The sequence below is a fragment of the Doryrhamphus excisus genome, chromosome 20 (genome assembly GCF_030265055.1).
Source record: "Doryrhamphus excisus isolate RoL2022-K1 chromosome 20, RoL_Dexc_1.0, whole genome shotgun sequence".
NCBI classification, from domain to species: Eukaryota; Metazoa; Chordata; class Actinopteri; order Syngnathiformes; family Syngnathidae; genus Doryrhamphus; species Doryrhamphus excisus.
The window spans coordinates 2,363,726-2,382,886 of record NC_080485.1 but is presented as its reverse complement, the minus strand read 5'-3'; the positions used below and the strand labels follow the sequence as shown (position 1 = coordinate 2,382,886).

Below are 19,161 nucleotides of genomic sequence, written 5' to 3'. Positions count from 1 at the left end.
TATAAATATATTGAATAATTGTTAGTTGGTAAAGCCGCAGACAATGTATCCCAACACAGGAGGTATAGAACGAAAAGCAAACTTACTTTAATCTTGGAGACTACTTTTTAAAAACGTTTAATTTGCCTACACGATTACAGATTACGCGAAATAAAATTAATTGAAGATTTTGTAAACAAAAACAAAAAAAACAGGCTGAGCGTCAACCACAAACAAAATTGCTCACCCCTACAAAAGTTCACAATGGTACAGTCCAATCGGCCTCTGGTTCTCTGCTGTTTTTTCAAAGAGGTTCCACAAGCTACGGCCAGAGGGACAGCAGGTTTATTTAGGCGTAACTTCAACTCTTAACTCTTATAATAACAATCATGTGTTTTTGCGCCACCACCGGAGCAAACTGTAACTGAAGAACTTCTTTCCGCCATGTGACATTCGGTGAGTTTATTGTGGAGTTTTCCGTTAAGAGTAAAGTAGTGTTTGGAGCACTTGTTGCACTCTAGTTTGTAGCCTTAAGAACCAACTTGATGTTACCGTTGGCCAAACTTCATCAACCTTCTGTTCGCTATTGTATGCTTAATTGTGACATTAACGTGAATATGAAATGCATTTGAGAATATTTGGAAGTATGTTATTTGCTGAAAATGTTTGCATGCTTTTAGTTTAGCTCAAATTTATTGTTATTGAGTCACAGGACTCCTTTTTTTTTGGTCAACTGTACCCCTTTTGGAAAATGTCCTGATTGGCCACAAAGGTTTAGTTTAAAGTAACAAACATAAGCTCAGTGCAGCGGGCTTGTTTTTCCCAGCAGTAGGGATTATAACAGTCTTTGAAGGGTATTAATTAAGCATACAGATGGCGATTGGCATCTTTGATCACGGTCAGCAACAATCTGGCTGGGGATGGGGGGGGGGGGGGGGGGGTGCCTAAAGTTATCAACTCGCATGTCTGAACTGATGATTAACTTCAGATGTTCAAGGTTTATTCATAATACATTCATGTCTCCGGATTCAAGTAGTTTATATCTGATTAGTCAAGCTCTCACCTATAGCACTGGTCTGTTTATACACTCAAAAAATAAACATTTAGCCTAAAAAAATAAAATAAATCAACGCAGCAGTTTCCATTAGTCTTTCTTAGTTATGACAACTTAATTTGAAATTGCATTGAACCAACAAACAATATTGCATTGCGCAAATTAGCTTTTCCTCTTCACTCAAAGCTCATTTTAAGTACTGCTTACTGAATAATTGTTTTAAGTTCGTAACTCAAAAAAATATATTAAGTCAACTGACTTAATCATTTTATTCAAAGTAGTTTAATTTGTTTAATTATAATTAATTATAATTGTATAATTATAATTATTACGTTACTGCTACTTAAAGCTGTGTCCATTGTTATTATAATTAAGTAGACAACAAATGTGTGTGTGTATATATGCAAATTTCCCCATTGAGGGACGAATATATATATATGTATATATATATGATGTGTATATATATATATATATATATATATATATATATATATATATATATATATATATATATATATATATACACATTCGTGTGTATATATATATATATATATATATATATATATTCGTGTGTATATATATATTCGTGTATATATATATATATATATATATATATTTGTGTATATATATATTTGTGTATATATATATATATATATATTCGTATATATATATATTCGTGTGTGTATATACATATATATTCGTGTGTATATATATATATATATATATATATATATATATATATATATATATTCGTGTATATATATATATATATATATATATCTGTGTGTATATATATATATATATATATATATATATATATTCGTGTATATATATATATTCGTGTATATATATATATATATATATATTTGTGTATATATATATATTCGTGTATATATATATATGTGTGTGTGTGTGTGTGTGTATATTATGTTACCAAGCTAATTTTATTAAGTCATGGCAACTTGAATTTTGTTTTAAGCTTACCAACAATAAAAATTGAGTGTATATGACATGCTAAATTATTTTAAATAGCCACCATTATTATTTGAACATAACTTAAAAAATAAAGTTCGCAACTTGGAAAGTTTATCTAAATCAATGAATGACATTTTTTACATTGCATTTATGTATTAAATCAAGAAATCAAGTGGTGTCAACAGATACTCTGAATGACTTTTTAGAGTGTAGGGTGTTCCTATAGTTGGACTTGCTCTGCCCACAGAAGCCACCCCCCTGTAGGACCCTTTTCTGCATCCCTTCAAAGGGAGGAAAAAGTGGGTGTTTTCCCACTCTAGGAATGTTTGGAGCTGCCAACTCATCCTTTCAGCTCTTTCAGAATGTTATGGTGCATACATGGAGCACGAGAAGGCTGCACATTTACTGTAAATGCAGACTAGTTCTGTACTGAAAGATGAGAATAATCTCATAGTCCGGTTTGGACCGGTCGGTGTGGGATTCCAACGTTGGTTTTCTTTTTTTCCAGTATCCCCACCCAACTTGGACTTAATGGCAATTTCCTGAGGTGGAATTTTTTGAAAGCAATATGAGAGCTTAGGGTCCTAATTCTCCATGTTTAAAATGATGAAATGACTCAATATTTCTTGTCTTCTTATTGAGGATATATTTAGCGCCTGCTGATTTCTAGTTGATTGCAAACTGATTGCATAAAAGCCTCCCTCAAACGCAGATACTCAAGTCACACACGCAATACTGAATACTGAACGAGGACGCGTGTCGCCTGATCACGACTTGAACGAACTTGAGATTTGATTGTGTGACTTGACGTGATTTAGAAGTTACTGGAATTTCAGGTTTTTGGATGTTTGTCCTTGACACCCAGATAGGAGCGAGGCTCTGTCTGAACATGTCCATAAATTAAATTTGGTAAGACTTATGTTCTTACCTCATGTGTTCCAAAAAAAAATTCCCATGAGTGACAGGTTGGATTTTATAGTAACTATTTTTAAAATGAATGAAGGAGGTGAGATTGTGCAAATCGGCACCTCCCAGTCCGAGTTTATGGTCCTTGTCCGGAAAAGGGTGGAGTGCCATCTCTGCGTCAGGGATGAGATCCTCCCCCAAGTGGAGTTTAAGTACCCCAGTGTCTTGTTCACGCGTGAGGGGGAAGAATGGAACATGAGATTGACAGGTAGATTGGGGCGGCATCTGGAGTGATGCATACTCTTCATCGGTCCGCTGGGCTGGGCTCCCCCTTAGAGATAAGGTGATACGTACTGTCATCCCAGAGAAGCCCTGAACTCCAAACTGCTGCTCCATCGAAATGAGAGGAGCCAGGTGAGGTGGCCTGGGCATTTGTTCAGGATGCCCCCCCCGGACGTCTCCAGTAGAAGGCCTCTGGGAAGACCCGGGACATGTTGGACAAAGTGGCGGAGGAGAGGGCTGGTTCATAAGTGGTAGAAGATGGATGGAATCTTAAAGTTATTTTAACTCATACGTGCTAGAAGTCTAGCTCCAAATAATTCAAATTATTTATACATTTGTGTTTTTCTTTTTCTTCTTGCCTATTTATTGTCCAGGGCAGTCTTTAAAGGGATCAGAGTCAGTGCACAGCAGTAATTAAAGTGATTAATTCATCCTGAGACTTTAATCAGATGAGCCTTGTACCAGTTGGGGCTTGGCGGGGTCGTCGTGGTGTACCTGGAAACATGCTGGTTTCTTTTGGTTTGCTGGGAAGATTTTTTAAAAATTTGCAACCAAAAAAAATGCAACACCACCACCACCGCATAGCATATGTTGCCAATAGTGGATTAAAAGAGCAGACTGTACCAAAAAAAAAAATTTTTTTGCAGTGTCGAAAATAAAAATTGACTTGAATTTATGTTCATCTCAAATAAAATAAGTGGCTGTCACTCACAACTGTCTGGTATACACATACTACATGTCTGTCGCACAAAAGCTATTCAGTTATTGTTTGGTTATGCATTCAATGATAGCTAAAATTAGTAGCTACACTTTGTAACTAACGTGCATGCGTGGTTAAGTCTTACATACTCTAAAGCAGGGGTCTCAAACATGCGGTTTAATGTTAGTGCGGCCCGCGCAAGTTTGATATGGATGCTGTATGGTATCATGTACCCAGAAAAAATTATTACGTTTGATTTATGTTCATGTTAAAGGTTAAATAACTGTTAATAGTTATCCTCCCTATCCGTGTGGAAGTGGTAAGTTTTTGGCTATTTAAGTTGAAAGGAAATAACTCGAAGGCTACCGTTTAGGTCGCTAGCTCTCTAGTTTGCGAGTTAGCATGTGTCTCAAGACCCTGCAGTTGCGCAATATGTTGTAAATAAAAAGAGTATAAATGTGACTATAGTCGTGTTTTGTCATGTCTACAGGGCTCTAATAATACTTAGTTAATTTTACCAACTATATGTGGTTTCTTAAGTTTTTATTATTTGCCGTTTTATTATTATTATTATATTTATTTATTACTGATTGATTGATTTTCTTTATTCTTGATTTGTGTATTTATTTTTCATCTTATTTTGTGTAGAAAAATAAAAAGTAAGATATTTGAGAACAGTGGAATGTTTTATTAGAGCTTTTATTGTATAAAATTGGAACCAAAGTGAAGTTTTTTACATTTTTTTTGTTTTTAATAAATGCGTTTTTTTTTTTTTTTTGGAAAACCAGTCTCACCCAGACCCGAGCTCCAGTGGCCCCCAAGTAAATTGAGAGATGGAGGTGGGATCTAATGCTGTTCAGTCACTATCTGGCCAGCTGGAGCAATCAACTCAGTCAGTCCCAGAAGGTCCAACTCCACCCAAAACTATCCATCCATCCATTTTCTATGCCGCTTATCCTCACTAGGGTCACATGGGTATGCTGGGGCCTATCCCAGCTGACTTTAGGTGAGAGTCGGGGTGCAAACTGGAATGGTCGGCAGTCCATCGCAGGGCCCATAACTATTTTTCCCCCCACGAAAAACACTGTCATTTCATATTGCATCCATTTTTGACGTTTATAAAAAAGCTAAGTAGCCACGGTCGTATGCTAACCGATGTTCTATTGTATATTCTTCTCTTAAATTGGTCAGTGTCCAAGCAGATATGATGTTATGAGTTGACTCAATTGGGATCATCGGAGGATAAAGTCATTTGTTTCATGCTTGTTGTGTTGCCTGATTATTTGCCTGAATAAACTTTGCACCGCGGCCTTCTGTTCCATACGCTCGGTGATGTTGAAGCTTTGTTGAGATAATCCTCATGGTGGATTAAGGATTTAAGTATTTTTGCTCTGACTCGCTGGACTTGAAATGAACAAAACACAAGACTGTTACTCAGCACATCTTGGAGAACTATCAAACAACTCCTCCGTAAGATGATCATAATTCCACTTTTTTTCTTTTTATGATGTCACACAAATGTTGTCTTTCTCTTCACAGTGCTGAGATATGGATGAAGTGCAGTGGAAGAAGTTTGAATAAAGAAAAGAGTGTGAAGTAGACATTGTGCCATCATGTCCTCCTCCACGAAGCAGCTGAGAAACATTTGTGTTCTCCTTCCCAACAAACACCAGCTGGAGATCACAGTCGGGGTGAGTGGAAAATGCCGTTGCCTCCAAGTTAGGATGTTCTGCTTCTCAAAATAGTATTCCGACCATGGTGGTATTGTCGTAAACGCTCTTCTCCGTTGTTGTTCTTGCTCCAGCCGAAGGCCACCGGGCAGGACCTTTTCAACCGGGTGGCAGAGCTTCTGGGAATCAAAGAGATGCACTTGTTTGGCCTCACTGTTGTGAGAGGTAAATCCACTTCACGTTGGTCCGTTCAAGGTCTGATGTTGACGCTAGAGACACCAAAGAACGTTTTTCAAGTACAGCAATCTGCAGTGGAACACAATTTGGTTACATTTAGAGCATATTTAACATTCTTAATTGTTGTTAAAGTTTAAAATCAGTTAACCTAAGATACCTGCGTAGGGTCAATTAAAACCTGTCACACCTTGAGGACACATCAGGTGTAGTTTATTTATGAAAGTGGAGAAGGAGGCTTGCTGAATGTGACATATTTATGTGACAGAATTTATAATAATCATAAAAATAAGATAATTGCTGGGACCTATTATGCTTTTAACACTTTTCTGACCTAGAAACGTAGTTAGAATGTTGTATTCTCGTGTTAAACGATGCCATAGTTCAGGGGTGGGCAAACTTTTTGACTCGTGGGCCACGTTGAGTTAACAGAATTGTCCCGGGGACAACATATATTTAATAGAACATATATTTAATACACAAACATACACTATGTTTAACGCTTATAATTTGCCTTGACTGCACGGCGTACGGGTGGTTAGCGTGCAGACCTCACAGCTAGGAGACCCGAGTTCAATTCCACCCTCGGCCATCTCTGTGTGGAGTTTGCATGTTCTCCCCGTGCATGCGTGGGTTTTCTCCGGGTACTCCGGTTTCCTCCCACATTCCAAAAACATGCTAGGTTAATTAGCCACTCCAAATTGTCCATAGGTATGAATGTGAGTGTGAATGGTTGTTTGTCTATATGTGCCCTGTGATTGGCTGGCCACCAGTCCAGGGTGTACCCCGCCTCTCGCCCGAAGACAGCTGGGATAGGCTCCAGCACCCCTGCGACCCTCGTGAGGAAAAAGCGGTAGAAAATGAATGAATGAATATAATAATAATAATATAATTTATTAGTATGATTCTTTTGAGGTTTTACCATTTTTGGAAATAGAAATGGAGGGGTATAGTGACAAAAAAAGGCCTCCATGCCCACACCAAAAGTATTAAAACCAACATTTTCATGGATGAGGAAGCCTAAGAAGGTAACCAAGATATGAAAACCAAATTTGATGGTAACTTATTGTTTTTAGTGTATTATATAGCTGATTTAATACATGGGTCAAAACCGACCTGTTAACATAAGAGATGATACCAGAAAGCTAACACAAGAGGAAGGTTAAAATGATTTTGATTCTCTTGGAATATGTTGAACTGTCATGATCATATTGTTCAGAATAATGCTGCCCTTGATGGGGCAAATCCAAGCGTAAGTCGGGTATCACAGCTAGTATGTTCAGCGAACATAGCAAAGTATTCCGACTGATGTGTTCACGGCCACACAGATATCACACTAATATTCCGGGTCATACCAAGATCATACTACTTCCCTGCAGGGAGGAGTTTATTACAGCCTCGTATAAAATCAACAATAATGATAATGTCTGACTGACATGTCAGGCTTGTGTGTGTGTGTGTGTGTGTGTGTGTGTGTGAGGCACAGCATTTTTGGAGTGATATTTGATATTTTTCGAGCTACAGTAGTTTATTTTGGAATTCCACCAGTACTGTGGTATTGGAATTGTAAGGGAATTGTACATATATAATGTAACAATACAATGGATATATAATATATCCATTATATATATATATATATATATATATATATATATATATATATATATATATATATATATATATATATATATATATTTGGATACCTGCTTATACTGATACTGTACAATTCCATTGTATTTGTTATATTATATATATATAACAAATACAATGGAATTGTACAGTATCAGTATAAGCAGGTATCCAAATTCAGGTATCGGCATCAGGTTGAAACAAAAGAAAGTGAATGAGTGCATCCCTACCGCTGCTGGTGTGGAGTCGTGTGTGTGTGTGTGTGTGTGTGTGTGTGTGTGTGTGTGTGTGTGTGTGCCTGAGAGGTGTGTATCTTCACATTTCACAGTTCTGCTACTAATGATGTGTATTTTTTATAACACTTTATGGAATGTTTTCCTTGATTCTGCTATTCTACTGCATTCTGGGACAATTATGAGCAATTGAGGTTCCACTCTACGTCTTTTTACCAAATCTGTCCAAGCAGAATACTTATTTGCTTTTTTAGTGTCAACCTTAAAGTATAGATTTTACAAACAGATGAGAACTCCTCACAAGTGTTGTTACTTTTATTATAGGAAAATATTTTCTCATAAAATGTCCTTAAAGGTCTCTTCAGCCCCCCCTAAATGACTTTTGTAACCTCAGTGACCTCTGAGCCGTACTTCCTTTTGTTCTTCTTTCTTTGCACCAAAGCGTTAAAACGCCTTGGAAGACGTGTGTAGCTCACCTCTGGAACAGGCAGCCTTTTGTTTTAGCCCCGTTGGTTGAGCCATCGCTTGGGCATGGATTCCTGCAATATTAACTTCATTAAGCTTGGAATGCGCTCTTACATTCCTCCCCTTCATGGAGGGGAGGGATGACTTGATGAGCAGGGTGGGAGTCTGAGGGCTTGGAAAAGAGGGACTGGCTGGGGGTTGGGGGGGGGGGGGGTCTTCTCATGACTAAACTCTTACTCAAGAGTTGAGCAGTAAAGGAGGTAGAATGAGTCAGAGTGGTCCAAAAAAGACATGATTGATGGATGTTGACGTGAGCAAGTTGTGAAACGGCTTGGCCAACCATGTAACAAAGCAGATAAGGCTGATGGAAAAGAAAATCCCCATGTCCTGACTCATAGGACGAGGCTGAGAATGATACCAGAGCTTTGTTCTCAGCATAGCATCCATCTCGTCTATTGAAAGAGAATGCATTTTCAACTAAAACTGGGTATAAATGCTAATTAACATAAGCCAGAGAGTAGCCTCCCTCCTTTTTTGTTTCTCACGCCAATTAATTCCATTGTTGGACGCATTTTCTGCCCGGTTGCATCAGCGTTTTGTTTGCCTGCTCACTAGTTGCCTGTCTTCTCCACAGACAATGAACACATATTTTTAGACATGGAGGAGAAACTGGCCAAGTATTTACCCAAAGAATGGAAGCAAGAGTCTGGAAAGGTGAGGTACAGTTGCTAGTGCAAGTCTGCTAAATTTATGTTAGCATGATAACATACAGCAAGCACTATTTTTGTTTTGTGGTGCCATTTATTTATATTTACTGCAATAACGGTTTTAGTTTTCCATGTTACTTTCTTAATTTTTTCCCAACCAACCTAATTTAAAAGGCTTAACGAATATATTTATACAGTAAACCTCGGATATATCGGATTCAATTGTTCCCACTGGTTTTGTCCGATATAAGCGAAATCTGTTATATGCGTATACCGGAAAATGTCTGTTTTACGCATATATCGGATTTATATCCGGTATATGCGTGAATCGGATTTTATCCGTTATAAAAAGGCACTTCCTTGACTATGTTTCCAATGTACCTGGACGCGCAGGCAACGCTGCAAACGCTGCAAACGACGTCGTATAGCGGCCTGTCACGATTCGGCGAATCGGAGCGCCACGATGCGGCCATCCGATATATGCGAGGGAAATTTAATGGAAATGCATTGGAACGGGACTGGAGATTTTGTCCGAAATAGGCGAAATCCGTTATAAAAAATTCGATATATGCAATGAATTTTTATTGGAAATGCATTACAGAAAAATTGGTTCTTTTTTATCTGTCCGTTGTGAGCGAATTTCCGTAATATCCGAGTCCGATATATCCGAGGTTTACTGTAGTTTTGTTTATAGTGCTTATTCAATGTCATTAACAATTGTAGATTGCCTATTATAATAAATAGTGGTACAGTAATCCCTCATTTATTGCTGTTAATTGAATCCAAACCCAGCAGTGATAAGTGAATTTCCGCAAAGTACGATTCCTCGTTTACTATAAATCAAATATTTTCATATTGAGAGCATAGAAAACCTGTCTGTCACTTTCTAAATATGATTTTAACATTATTAGAACCATTTATACATTACCTAACTAGTCACCTTCACACTTTTATTAAGCAATATAGTAGACAAAATGGGAAGAAAAAAAACCACTGGGGGGTCACAGCCACAGTAAAATCGATTTAAAAGCCTGTCGTTCCAGCAATCAAGTCTGGTGCTTGTGTGTCCCGGCATTACAGTAACATTACTGACACATAGTGACCAGTGTAGGATACACATCACAACAGCTTAGAATGGGTCTTCTCTCCCATAAAAAGTCCCAACAAGTTCAAATATAAAATGAATACCTCCTCTGTTCTCCTTAGGGTTTAGAAAAAAGACCCCTGCCTCTGGTGCTCTGTCTCAAAGTGCAGTACTACGTCGAGAATGGCAGACTTATTAGGTATGTACCCTCAACGTCGACAAGCTTTCTGTCACGTTTTTCCCTGCTGCTCACGGCCCATCTTTGACCTCCTCCATGATGCCATGTGCAAACCCTCCCTCCCATTTTTGATTTGATTCCACTGTGTACCAGTGAACGCAAGGCACGCCATCTGTACTACTCCGATCTCCGCGAGCGGGTGCTGCGTTCCGAATGTCGTCAGCAGGAGGAAGTGTATTTCCAGCTGGCAGGTTATGCAATGCAGGCAGACCTCGGCGGCCAGCAGCTGTCCAAGGAGGGGGAAGAGAATAACACGTACTTCGAACCCAAGGAGTATTTTCCCCCATGGGTGGGTAATAATAGTACAGTTTTGATACCTTCAGTGAGAATCTACAATGTAAATATTCCTGAAAATAACTTTGGACTGTACATTATAATGTTAGTTGTTGTCGTATTTGTCCAGAAATACAACTCAATTCCAGAATGACGTGAAAACAAAGTAATCTGCAATTCTCCTTTTTTAGATAATAGCCAAGCGTGGACGCGACTATCTCCTCTGCCATGGGCCCAAAGTGCAACAGGACTTGTGGGACATGTCCGCACGTGATGCCATCCTCCTCTTCATCAGGGAATCCTGTCGGCTGGAGGACGTACCTGTCACATTTTACAGACTGCAAAAGGTCACGAGTCAAGAGTAAACCCTAAGATTATTTGATAGAACCCAAGCAATGTTCAAACTTAGCCAGACTGGCAGTCTTATCTGTTGTGGTCAGATGATTCTCTGACATCTCATCCTTCATGCGTCCAGGACAAGAAGGAAGACCGGGGAACAGCAGTACTTGGTCTGACCTTGAGAGGAATGCAGGTTTATCAGGTACGTGCGCGTACAAATGTGTCGGTAATCCGCAACGTTTACGTCACACATGGAAAACAGAGAATCTGTTCTGCGTTTACTCACGGATTCCTTCTCTGAATGTGAAGTCCAGGCGTGTAAGGAATGTGTGGGGTTGCCCACAGCAGATAGACGCTTATTTCATGTACCCATCACGGACCATCTGTGGGGGATTAGGTTGAGGTCTGGCTGATTAAGGGTCCGACGTAATATGGCATACCGCAAGAAACCCGTGGCCTCTCCTCATTTAAGAGGCCTAAATAGATTATAGTCACAAATTTTGAAGACATTCTTTAAACTGTGCAAAAGAGGTTATTTTTTAGTGTTTGTTTGCAGGATTGTGTAAATGTTTCTAGAAAACGTTTATTAGTTTGGCTGAACAACTTTTACAATACATTTACAATATCTTGCAATATCAACAACCGGGAGGGATGCATGGTTGTTGTGTTTTTTCAAAGAATAAGACATAAATCAATTATCTCTAAATGCACTGTATTTGTTTATTTATGAATCAGGGCTTGACAATAACGATGTACTGATGGCCCGGGGCAAGTTATAACAAAATTTGGGCAAGTAAATCCTATTCATTCATTCATTTTCTACTGCTTTTTCCTCACGAGGGTCGCGGGGGTGCTGGAGCCTATCCCAGCTGTTTTCGAGAGGCGGGGTACACCCTGGACTGGTGGCCAGCCAATCACAGGGCACACATAGACAAACAACCATTCACACTCACATTCATACCTATGGACAATTTGGAGTGGCCAATTAACCTAGCATGTTTTTGGAATGTGGGAGGAAACCGGAGTACCCGGAGAAAACCCACGCATGCACGGGGAGAACATGCAAACTCCACACAGAGATGGCCGAGGGTGGAATTGAACTCTGGTCTCCTAGCTGTGAGGTCTGTGCACTAACCCCTAGACCACCGTGCCGCCTAAATGTTTCCAGAAAACGTTAATTAGTGGAACCTAACAACTTTTACAATACATTTACAATATCTTACAGCAGGGGTGGGCAAACTTTTTGACTCGCGGGCCGCATTGATATGACAAAATTTACGGGGGGCGGCAGACTATATATTTTACACGTAACAGTCCACCTGGTATTATTGTATCTGTAAAATTGTCATGCAATCTGCTATTATTATTTATTATTTTATATTTATATTTAAATATTTTAAAAATAATAAAATATTATAATAATTACAATAAAATTAAAATAATAATTATTATATTATTATGTAAAATATGCAAATATAACAATAATATTATATATAATTAATATAATAATTAGCATTAATATAATAATTATAATAATCATAATAGTTCTAATAATAATTATAATAATCTAGTAATCTAATAATAATTATTATTATTATTATTATGTGCTTGTGTCCCTTTTTTCAGGAGCACTTTGTAAACAACAGACCATTGTCAAACAACGAAATTGATACAACCATCAAAAGGTTGGCTCAGGCCATGATGCCAGGTTGTATGTTGAGTTTAAATGAAATACTTTGGAAAGAACGGGCGGGCCGTATTCAAACACTTGGCGGGCCGGATGTGGCCCCCGGGCCGTAGTTTGGCCACCCCTGTCTTACAGTATCAACAACCGGGAGGGATGCATGGTTGTTGTGTTTTTTCAAAGAATAGGACATAAATCAATTATCTCTACATGCACTGTATTGTATTGTAACTAGGGATCGACCGATATGTTTTTTTTGGGGCCGATACTGCTTTTGATCCCTCAATTTACATGAAAAATTACCATGATAACAAATATTCCATGTTTAAACAAATATTTATTGAAATGTAAACACCGAACACAGAAGGATTCAGCTTTCTTTTAAACGCACATTTAAACGTCATTATCAATTTTAAAAGGAATAAATATTCAACCATGTGCAAAACATTTCTGTCGTAGTTTAAATTTATCCAACATCCATGTGATGACTGCTCCTCCGCAGCGTGACGCTTAGTAAAGAGTTAAAAGCAAGCTAACTCTATTACTTGTGAAAACACGCTCTTGATGCGATTCAACAGTGGGGGCGGGGTAGCACGACTACATGTGTTGCGGGGTCCTCTGCCTGACTGTAAATCATGTTTTTTAACTGTGTATTAACCAATGAATGTTGTATTTTGGTGTGTCTTTTATTCTGTTTACTTGCTCTATTCAACTTCATTCTTCTGTAAAGTGTCTTTGAGTATCTTGAAAAGCGCTATACAAGAAAATGTATTATTATTATTATTATTATATGTGGTGGAAAAATACATCGGCGACCCCACACGCATATCGGCCGATACCGATACAAGGAAAAAACACGATGTATCGGTCGATCCTTGATTGTAACTGTTTATTTATGAAGCAGGGCTCGACAATAACAATGTACCGATGGCCCGGGGCAAGTTAAAACAAAATTGGGGCAAGTAAATCCAATCAGTGATATTCCCGTGGGGCAAGTGTACTTTGGCATGCCATACCGCCAAGAGTTTTTTTTAAAGCGGTTCTTGTTGGGTGTTGGTAAAACACGGATTGCGTAATTCCGGTGCTAATTTGCAAACTAATCCTTGCAAATCTTGAAATGGACCAATCAGAATCATTTATTTAGACCGCGGTCCGCATTTTACCCACACCCGTTCTTGTTGGCGATCAACCAATGAGCGATGGTTTGACTAGGAAAACATCTATCATGGCGTCCCTGCCAACATGGTCTAATTCTTCAACAACTTGTGAAGGAAAACAGCAAAAAGTGATGAAGCAGTGCCTCCTAAACAAGTATTTTATTAGCGGCAGCAAATCAAATGATGGCACAGGTGAGTGAATCACATTGCTGTGACAATTTGAAGTGGTCACAATGAAACACCACCCATTAGATCCAATACCAAGTGCTGATTTTGCACAAGCTACAAAATCTAGCGCTTCCATTTCTCTGTGGATTTTTCTCACCTTTGCTTCACAAATTATTGTTTGACCATTGAGCATTTTTTTCTGGATTAAAAACACTTTACTAGTACACAAATGTGTCTATTCAATAATGTTTCATTGTGGTGCACAACTTATAAATATCACTGCTTACTACGACTACCATGTAAGGTAGTATGGCATGCCATGTTAACATACATCTACACCAGGGGTGCTCATTAAGTCGATCGCGATCTACCGGTCGATCGCGGAGGTGGTACTGGTCGATCGCTGGTCGATCGCGGCGTGACATTAAAAAAATATCATCCTAGCATCAATGCCGTCACTTGATTGATATACAGGGCAGCCATTCAGATGACAACTGAATGTTGCCCTTCGGGCGACCAATCAAATCAAACAACGTCTCTAAGTGCAGCAGAACTTACGATGTCAGCCTATCATCCATCCCCGTTACTTGATTGACATACAGGACAACCAGTCAGATGACACCTGAATTTTGACCTTTAGGTCACCGCTCATGCGTAAACAACGATGCAAAGTGCTAAGCTAGTCGGCGAATTGCGAGATTTTAAGCCCTCGCTAAAGTTTATGGTCACTAAAATGAGTGAAGGAGCTGGACCAAGTAAAAAGGCAAAAACTGGACCAAGTAAAAAGGCAAAAAACATATCACTTCCATACGGATATGGAATATTATACGGATATTATGATACGGATATTATCCATGACTGATAAACATTTGGAAGTGTGCTTGAGGCTGGCTATCAGCAGCTACTGTCCGGACTATGCATCCCTGGCTGGTTCAATTCAGTGCAAGTCATCAAAGTAAACTCAGGTAATTACAAAAAATGTTAATAGTTAATTATGTGTGTTTTGCAATATTGGCTCATTTGGTTATGTAAGGTACATCAACATACATTGTACGTACAAATAATCCTCAATACATTTGAAAATAAATAGATGTTTTGCATTTTTGTAGTGGGTAGATCATTTTGACTCGGTCATTTTAAAAGTAGCTCGCATGCTGAAAAAGTGTGAGCACCCCTGATCTACACTATTTGTCAGACATTCCTCCAAATACAATGCATCAGTACTATTACCTGATGAATTATCAGCATATATTGATATATGATATCATTATGGCAGTCTTTTCATTTTACATGGGGCAAGTAGTTCTCACCTTAAGGATTCCCCATGGGAAAGTCATTTTTGTTTTGAATGTAGAGCCCTGTGAAGGTGTCCATTTTGGGTCTGCTCATCATTTTCTTGAGTAAAATGTCCGGTCAGTTGAAGTCATAATGTGTGGCAAAATGTTTGTGTTGTGCGTCGGTAGGAGGCGGACAACATTCGACAGCTGCTGTATGACTTCCCCTGGTCAAATGTGGGACGACTGACTTTCCTGGTAATTGATGAGCTCATCTCTGACGTCTCTTTGAGCATCTGGAACCGGCACGGACTGTTAACCGTTGGCTTTTTCTGCTCAGGGAAAGCGATTTGAGATCCAGCCGGACGGCTTGCCATCAGCCAGGAAACTTGTTTACTACACAGGATCGTCGTTCCGCTCCCGTCATCTCCTCCTGCACTTGAGCCACAGCCATCGCCTCCACCTCAGCCTCCAGCCTGCCCTCAAACATCTCCGCCTGCTGGAAGAGAGCGAAGGTGGATAAGATGAGTTTACATCAAACTTTAACATCACATCAGTTCTGACCACAAATGTCCAATTTCTGTGTTGCAGAGAAAAAGTCTTACAGAGAGTCCTACATCAGCGATGAGCTGGACTTGGACCCACCAGGCAGCGAGAGCAGCCCAGGTTTGTCCCGCATCTCCACCAGCAGCTCGGGCATCGAAGCAGACGCCCGCCAGCACAGCATCTCCGCAGAGATGACTTCCATGGAGGAGGAACCGGAACGGAGAGGGGAGAAGTGGTCCAGCTCCGCGGACAGCCAAGTCAGCTCCTCCACGTCCGGCCTGGACAGCAAGGCTCACACGGAGGATGAGGAGTGGCAAGAGGAAGGTTAGGAGCTAAAATTCAAATTGAGAGTTCTTGAATTTTTGCCTGGAATGTTCACATGTATAAATAAATCTGGAAATTCTAATCATTCCTTTCACTCTTTTGCAAAAAAAAAAAAGCCAAAATGAAATATGTCTCGGTGTCATTTTCTAGAAATGAAGACCAACGTCAGACGGGAAGCTCTTGTGTATGATCCAGATGAAATGTTCCAGCTTGCTGATCTTCTCGAGGGTTTGTCTGTGGATTGCACGCTCTCCTTGGAACCTCAGTCACCAGGTGGGAATAGTCAGGAAGTTGGTACATTCTGTTTTCCGTTTGCTTATTTTGTTAAATTATTATTATTTTCTCCAGAGTGCATAGTGTGCTCCTCCGACAACAATGACGATGAAGACGACACAAGAATACTGAAACAGGTTTGTTTTTGTATTTTCTGCCACTTTCTGACACATATTTTATATATTTCATAATTTTTTTCATTTCATTTTTTTAGATGGTGGAAACTAAGTCACATTCTTGTGTGGACCGGCACAGTCACAGTCTTGACGATGTTCGTTTGTTCCCACCTCAGGCGCCCCTGGGCACCACGCTGCCTGCTGATTCTTCACACAGCTATACCTTCGGCCTCTCCGGCGCCAACACGAAGACGGCGGTGGATCACGACTATTACGCTTTTTTGCACTGCCAAGCCAAACCTTCCTTCTACGGTCGCAGGTCTAGCAACTGCTTGTCTTTGGACCTGCTAGCAGATGAGCAGTTCCTGGAGTTCATTCTATGAACAGGCGTTTTATATGTGGACCAGGTGATCAACTGTACGTTTGTTTTGCTTCCGATTGTCTGGATGAGGTCACAGACATCACATACAACAACATGTCTATTTATTGACGCTGTTCTCTATTTTGTACATACAACTTGCACTATTTTATAACGTTTCAGCTTCTCCGCAATCGTTGTGTTCTGTGTGCCTGCAATCTCTTAAGACAGGGGTGGGCAAACTACGGCCCGGGGGCCACATCCGGCCCGCCAAGTGTTTGAATACGGCCCGTCCGTTCTTTCCAAAGTATATCATTTAAACTCAACATACGAACTGGCATCATGGCTTGAGCCAACCTTTTGATGGTTTTATCAATTTTGTTATTTGACGTGGTCTGTTGTTTACAAAGTGCTCCTGAAAAAAGGGACACAATAATAATAATAATAATAATAATAATAATAATAATAATAATAATAATAATAATAATAATAATAATAATAATAATAATAATAATAATAATAATAATAAAATTCAAAATATTTTAATATAAAATATTTTAATATAAAATATTTAAATATAAATATAAAATAATAAATAATAATAGTAGATTGCGTGACACTTTTACAGATACAATAATACCAAGTGGACTGTTACGTGTAAAATATATAGTCTGCCCCCCCCCCCCCCCATTTTGTTAAATCAATGCGGCCCGCGAGTCAAAAAGTTTGCCCACCCCTGTCTTAAGAGGTCGATATTGACAGCAAAATAACTTTTAATGTCATGCGCTTTTGGATATTCATTACGTGGAAATTCAATTTCACCTATTTACCAACTCCAGCACTGCAAGAACACCTCAAATGTGTTGATTGGCTGAGAATGTACAGCAGCCACAGTGCCAATGCTTGTGCTCCTCAGTACCTCATTGTATTTTTTTTTATTGTTACTTTACACTCGTTTTGTACATTTTGCTCAGTCATGCTTTTCCTGTTATTCCGGCACAGCAATCATAGCTTATTGGTATGGAAAACGGAACCTCTTTTCAGCTTGTGAAGCATTCATCCAAAGTTTCTGCATGCTTAAACTCTTCTAACCACTTTCATGATTACGACACTACAAAGCTCTATTTCTGTAACCGCTAAGTTTATCATGAATCTGCAGTATTTTTATATTATGTAACTGCCAAACAAAGAGCCTTTCTGTCAAGTTATTTTTTTTTTCACCGTTTTGTAAACTCTAATTAGTATGCAAAAGAACTTGAGGCAGCATGAGCTCACTGGGAAGGAATGTTAGCGATGAAACACTCAAATCTGTCAATGTATGAACAACCTGCTGGTTGACTCATTTTTATCTGAAGCACTGTTTTTTAAGATAGCCAAAATAAATTTTACTACATTATGTGCACATCATTTTATTTCATTTCTTGCTTTAACAGTTACTGAAACTTATTGACTGTTTTTCTTGTAAAGTGTAATATATCTCTGGTTTGTACACTGTACTATACTATAAACTATACCCTGAATGTATATGTTCTATTGCAGGAGGTGTATAGCACTAATAGGTACTTTTCTCAATTTTGATCATTTTACCAGAGACATTACAGTCGATAATCCTCTAAATCAGGGGTCTCAAACTCAATTTACTTGGGGGCCACTGGAGCTAGGGTCTGGGCAAGGCTGGGCCGCATCAGGTTTTCCAAAAAAAAAAAAAAAAAAAAAAAGCATTTATTAAAAACAGAAAAATATACAAACTTTTTCAGTGCTTTGGTTCCGATTTTCTACAATAAAAGCTCTGATAAAACATTCCACTGTTCTCAAAAATCTTAATTTTTATTTTTCTGCACAAAATAAGATGAAAAATAAACAAATCAAGAATAAAGAAAATCAATCAATCAGAAATAAATATAATAATAATAAAATGGCAAATAATAAAAACTTAAGAAACCACATATAGTTGGTGGGTAGACAAATGATTTTTTTCAGATTAAAATGAACAAAGCATTATTAGAGCACTTGGGGGCCACTGGAGCTAGGGTCTGGGCGAGACTGGGCCGCATCAGGTTTTCAAAAAAAAAACAAAAAAAAAACGCATTTATTAAAAACAGACAAATTAATAAACTTTGCTTTGGTTTCGATTTTCTACAATAAAAGCTCTGATAAAACATTCCATTGTTCTCAAAGATCTTACTTTTTATTTTTCTACACAAAATAAGATGAAAAATAAATAAACAAATCAAGAATAAAGAAAATCAATCAATCAGTAATAAATAAATATAATAATAATAATAAAAAGTTAAGAAAGCACATATAGTTGGTGGGTAGACAAATGATTTTTTTCAGATTAAAATGAACAAAGCATTATTAGAGCCCTGTAGACATGACAAAACACGACTATAGTCACATTTATACTCTTTTTATTTACAACATATTGCGCAACTGCAGGGTCTTGAGACACATGCTAACTCGCAAACTAGAGAGCTAGCAACCTAAACGGTA

At 38.6% G+C, this 19,161-nt stretch overlaps 1 protein-coding gene across 3 annotated transcripts; it reads left to right on the top strand.

The window, feature by feature from the left end:
• The first annotated feature begins 290 nt into the window (after positions 1–290).
• Positions 291–18,746, top strand: zgc:172136 (uncharacterized protein LOC566376 homolog). Of its 3 annotated transcripts, none has more exons than XM_058058992.1 (14): positions 291–435; positions 5,443–5,587; positions 5,701–5,791; positions 8,762–8,841; positions 10,041–10,117; positions 10,250–10,445; positions 10,621–10,776; positions 10,905–10,970; positions 15,241–15,309; positions 15,392–15,566; positions 15,643–15,921; positions 16,072–16,194; positions 16,270–16,331; positions 16,409–18,746. In XM_058058992.1, exons 2-14 carry the CDS (start codon positions 5,510–5,512, stop codon positions 16,691–16,693), a joined length of 1,737 nt encoding a protein of 578 aa, XP_057914975.1. In that variant the 5' UTR covers positions 291–435; positions 5,443–5,509; the 3' UTR covers positions 16,694–18,746. The 3 variants fall into 3 exon arrangements, with proteins under 3 accessions (XP_057914975.1, XP_057914974.1, XP_057914976.1); XM_058058991.1 differs by having other exon boundaries at positions 5,436–5,587; positions 16,409–18,745; XM_058058993.1 differs by having other exon boundaries at positions 5,436–5,587; positions 16,487–18,740.
• The last annotated feature ends 415 nt before the right edge of the window (positions 18,747–19,161 follow it).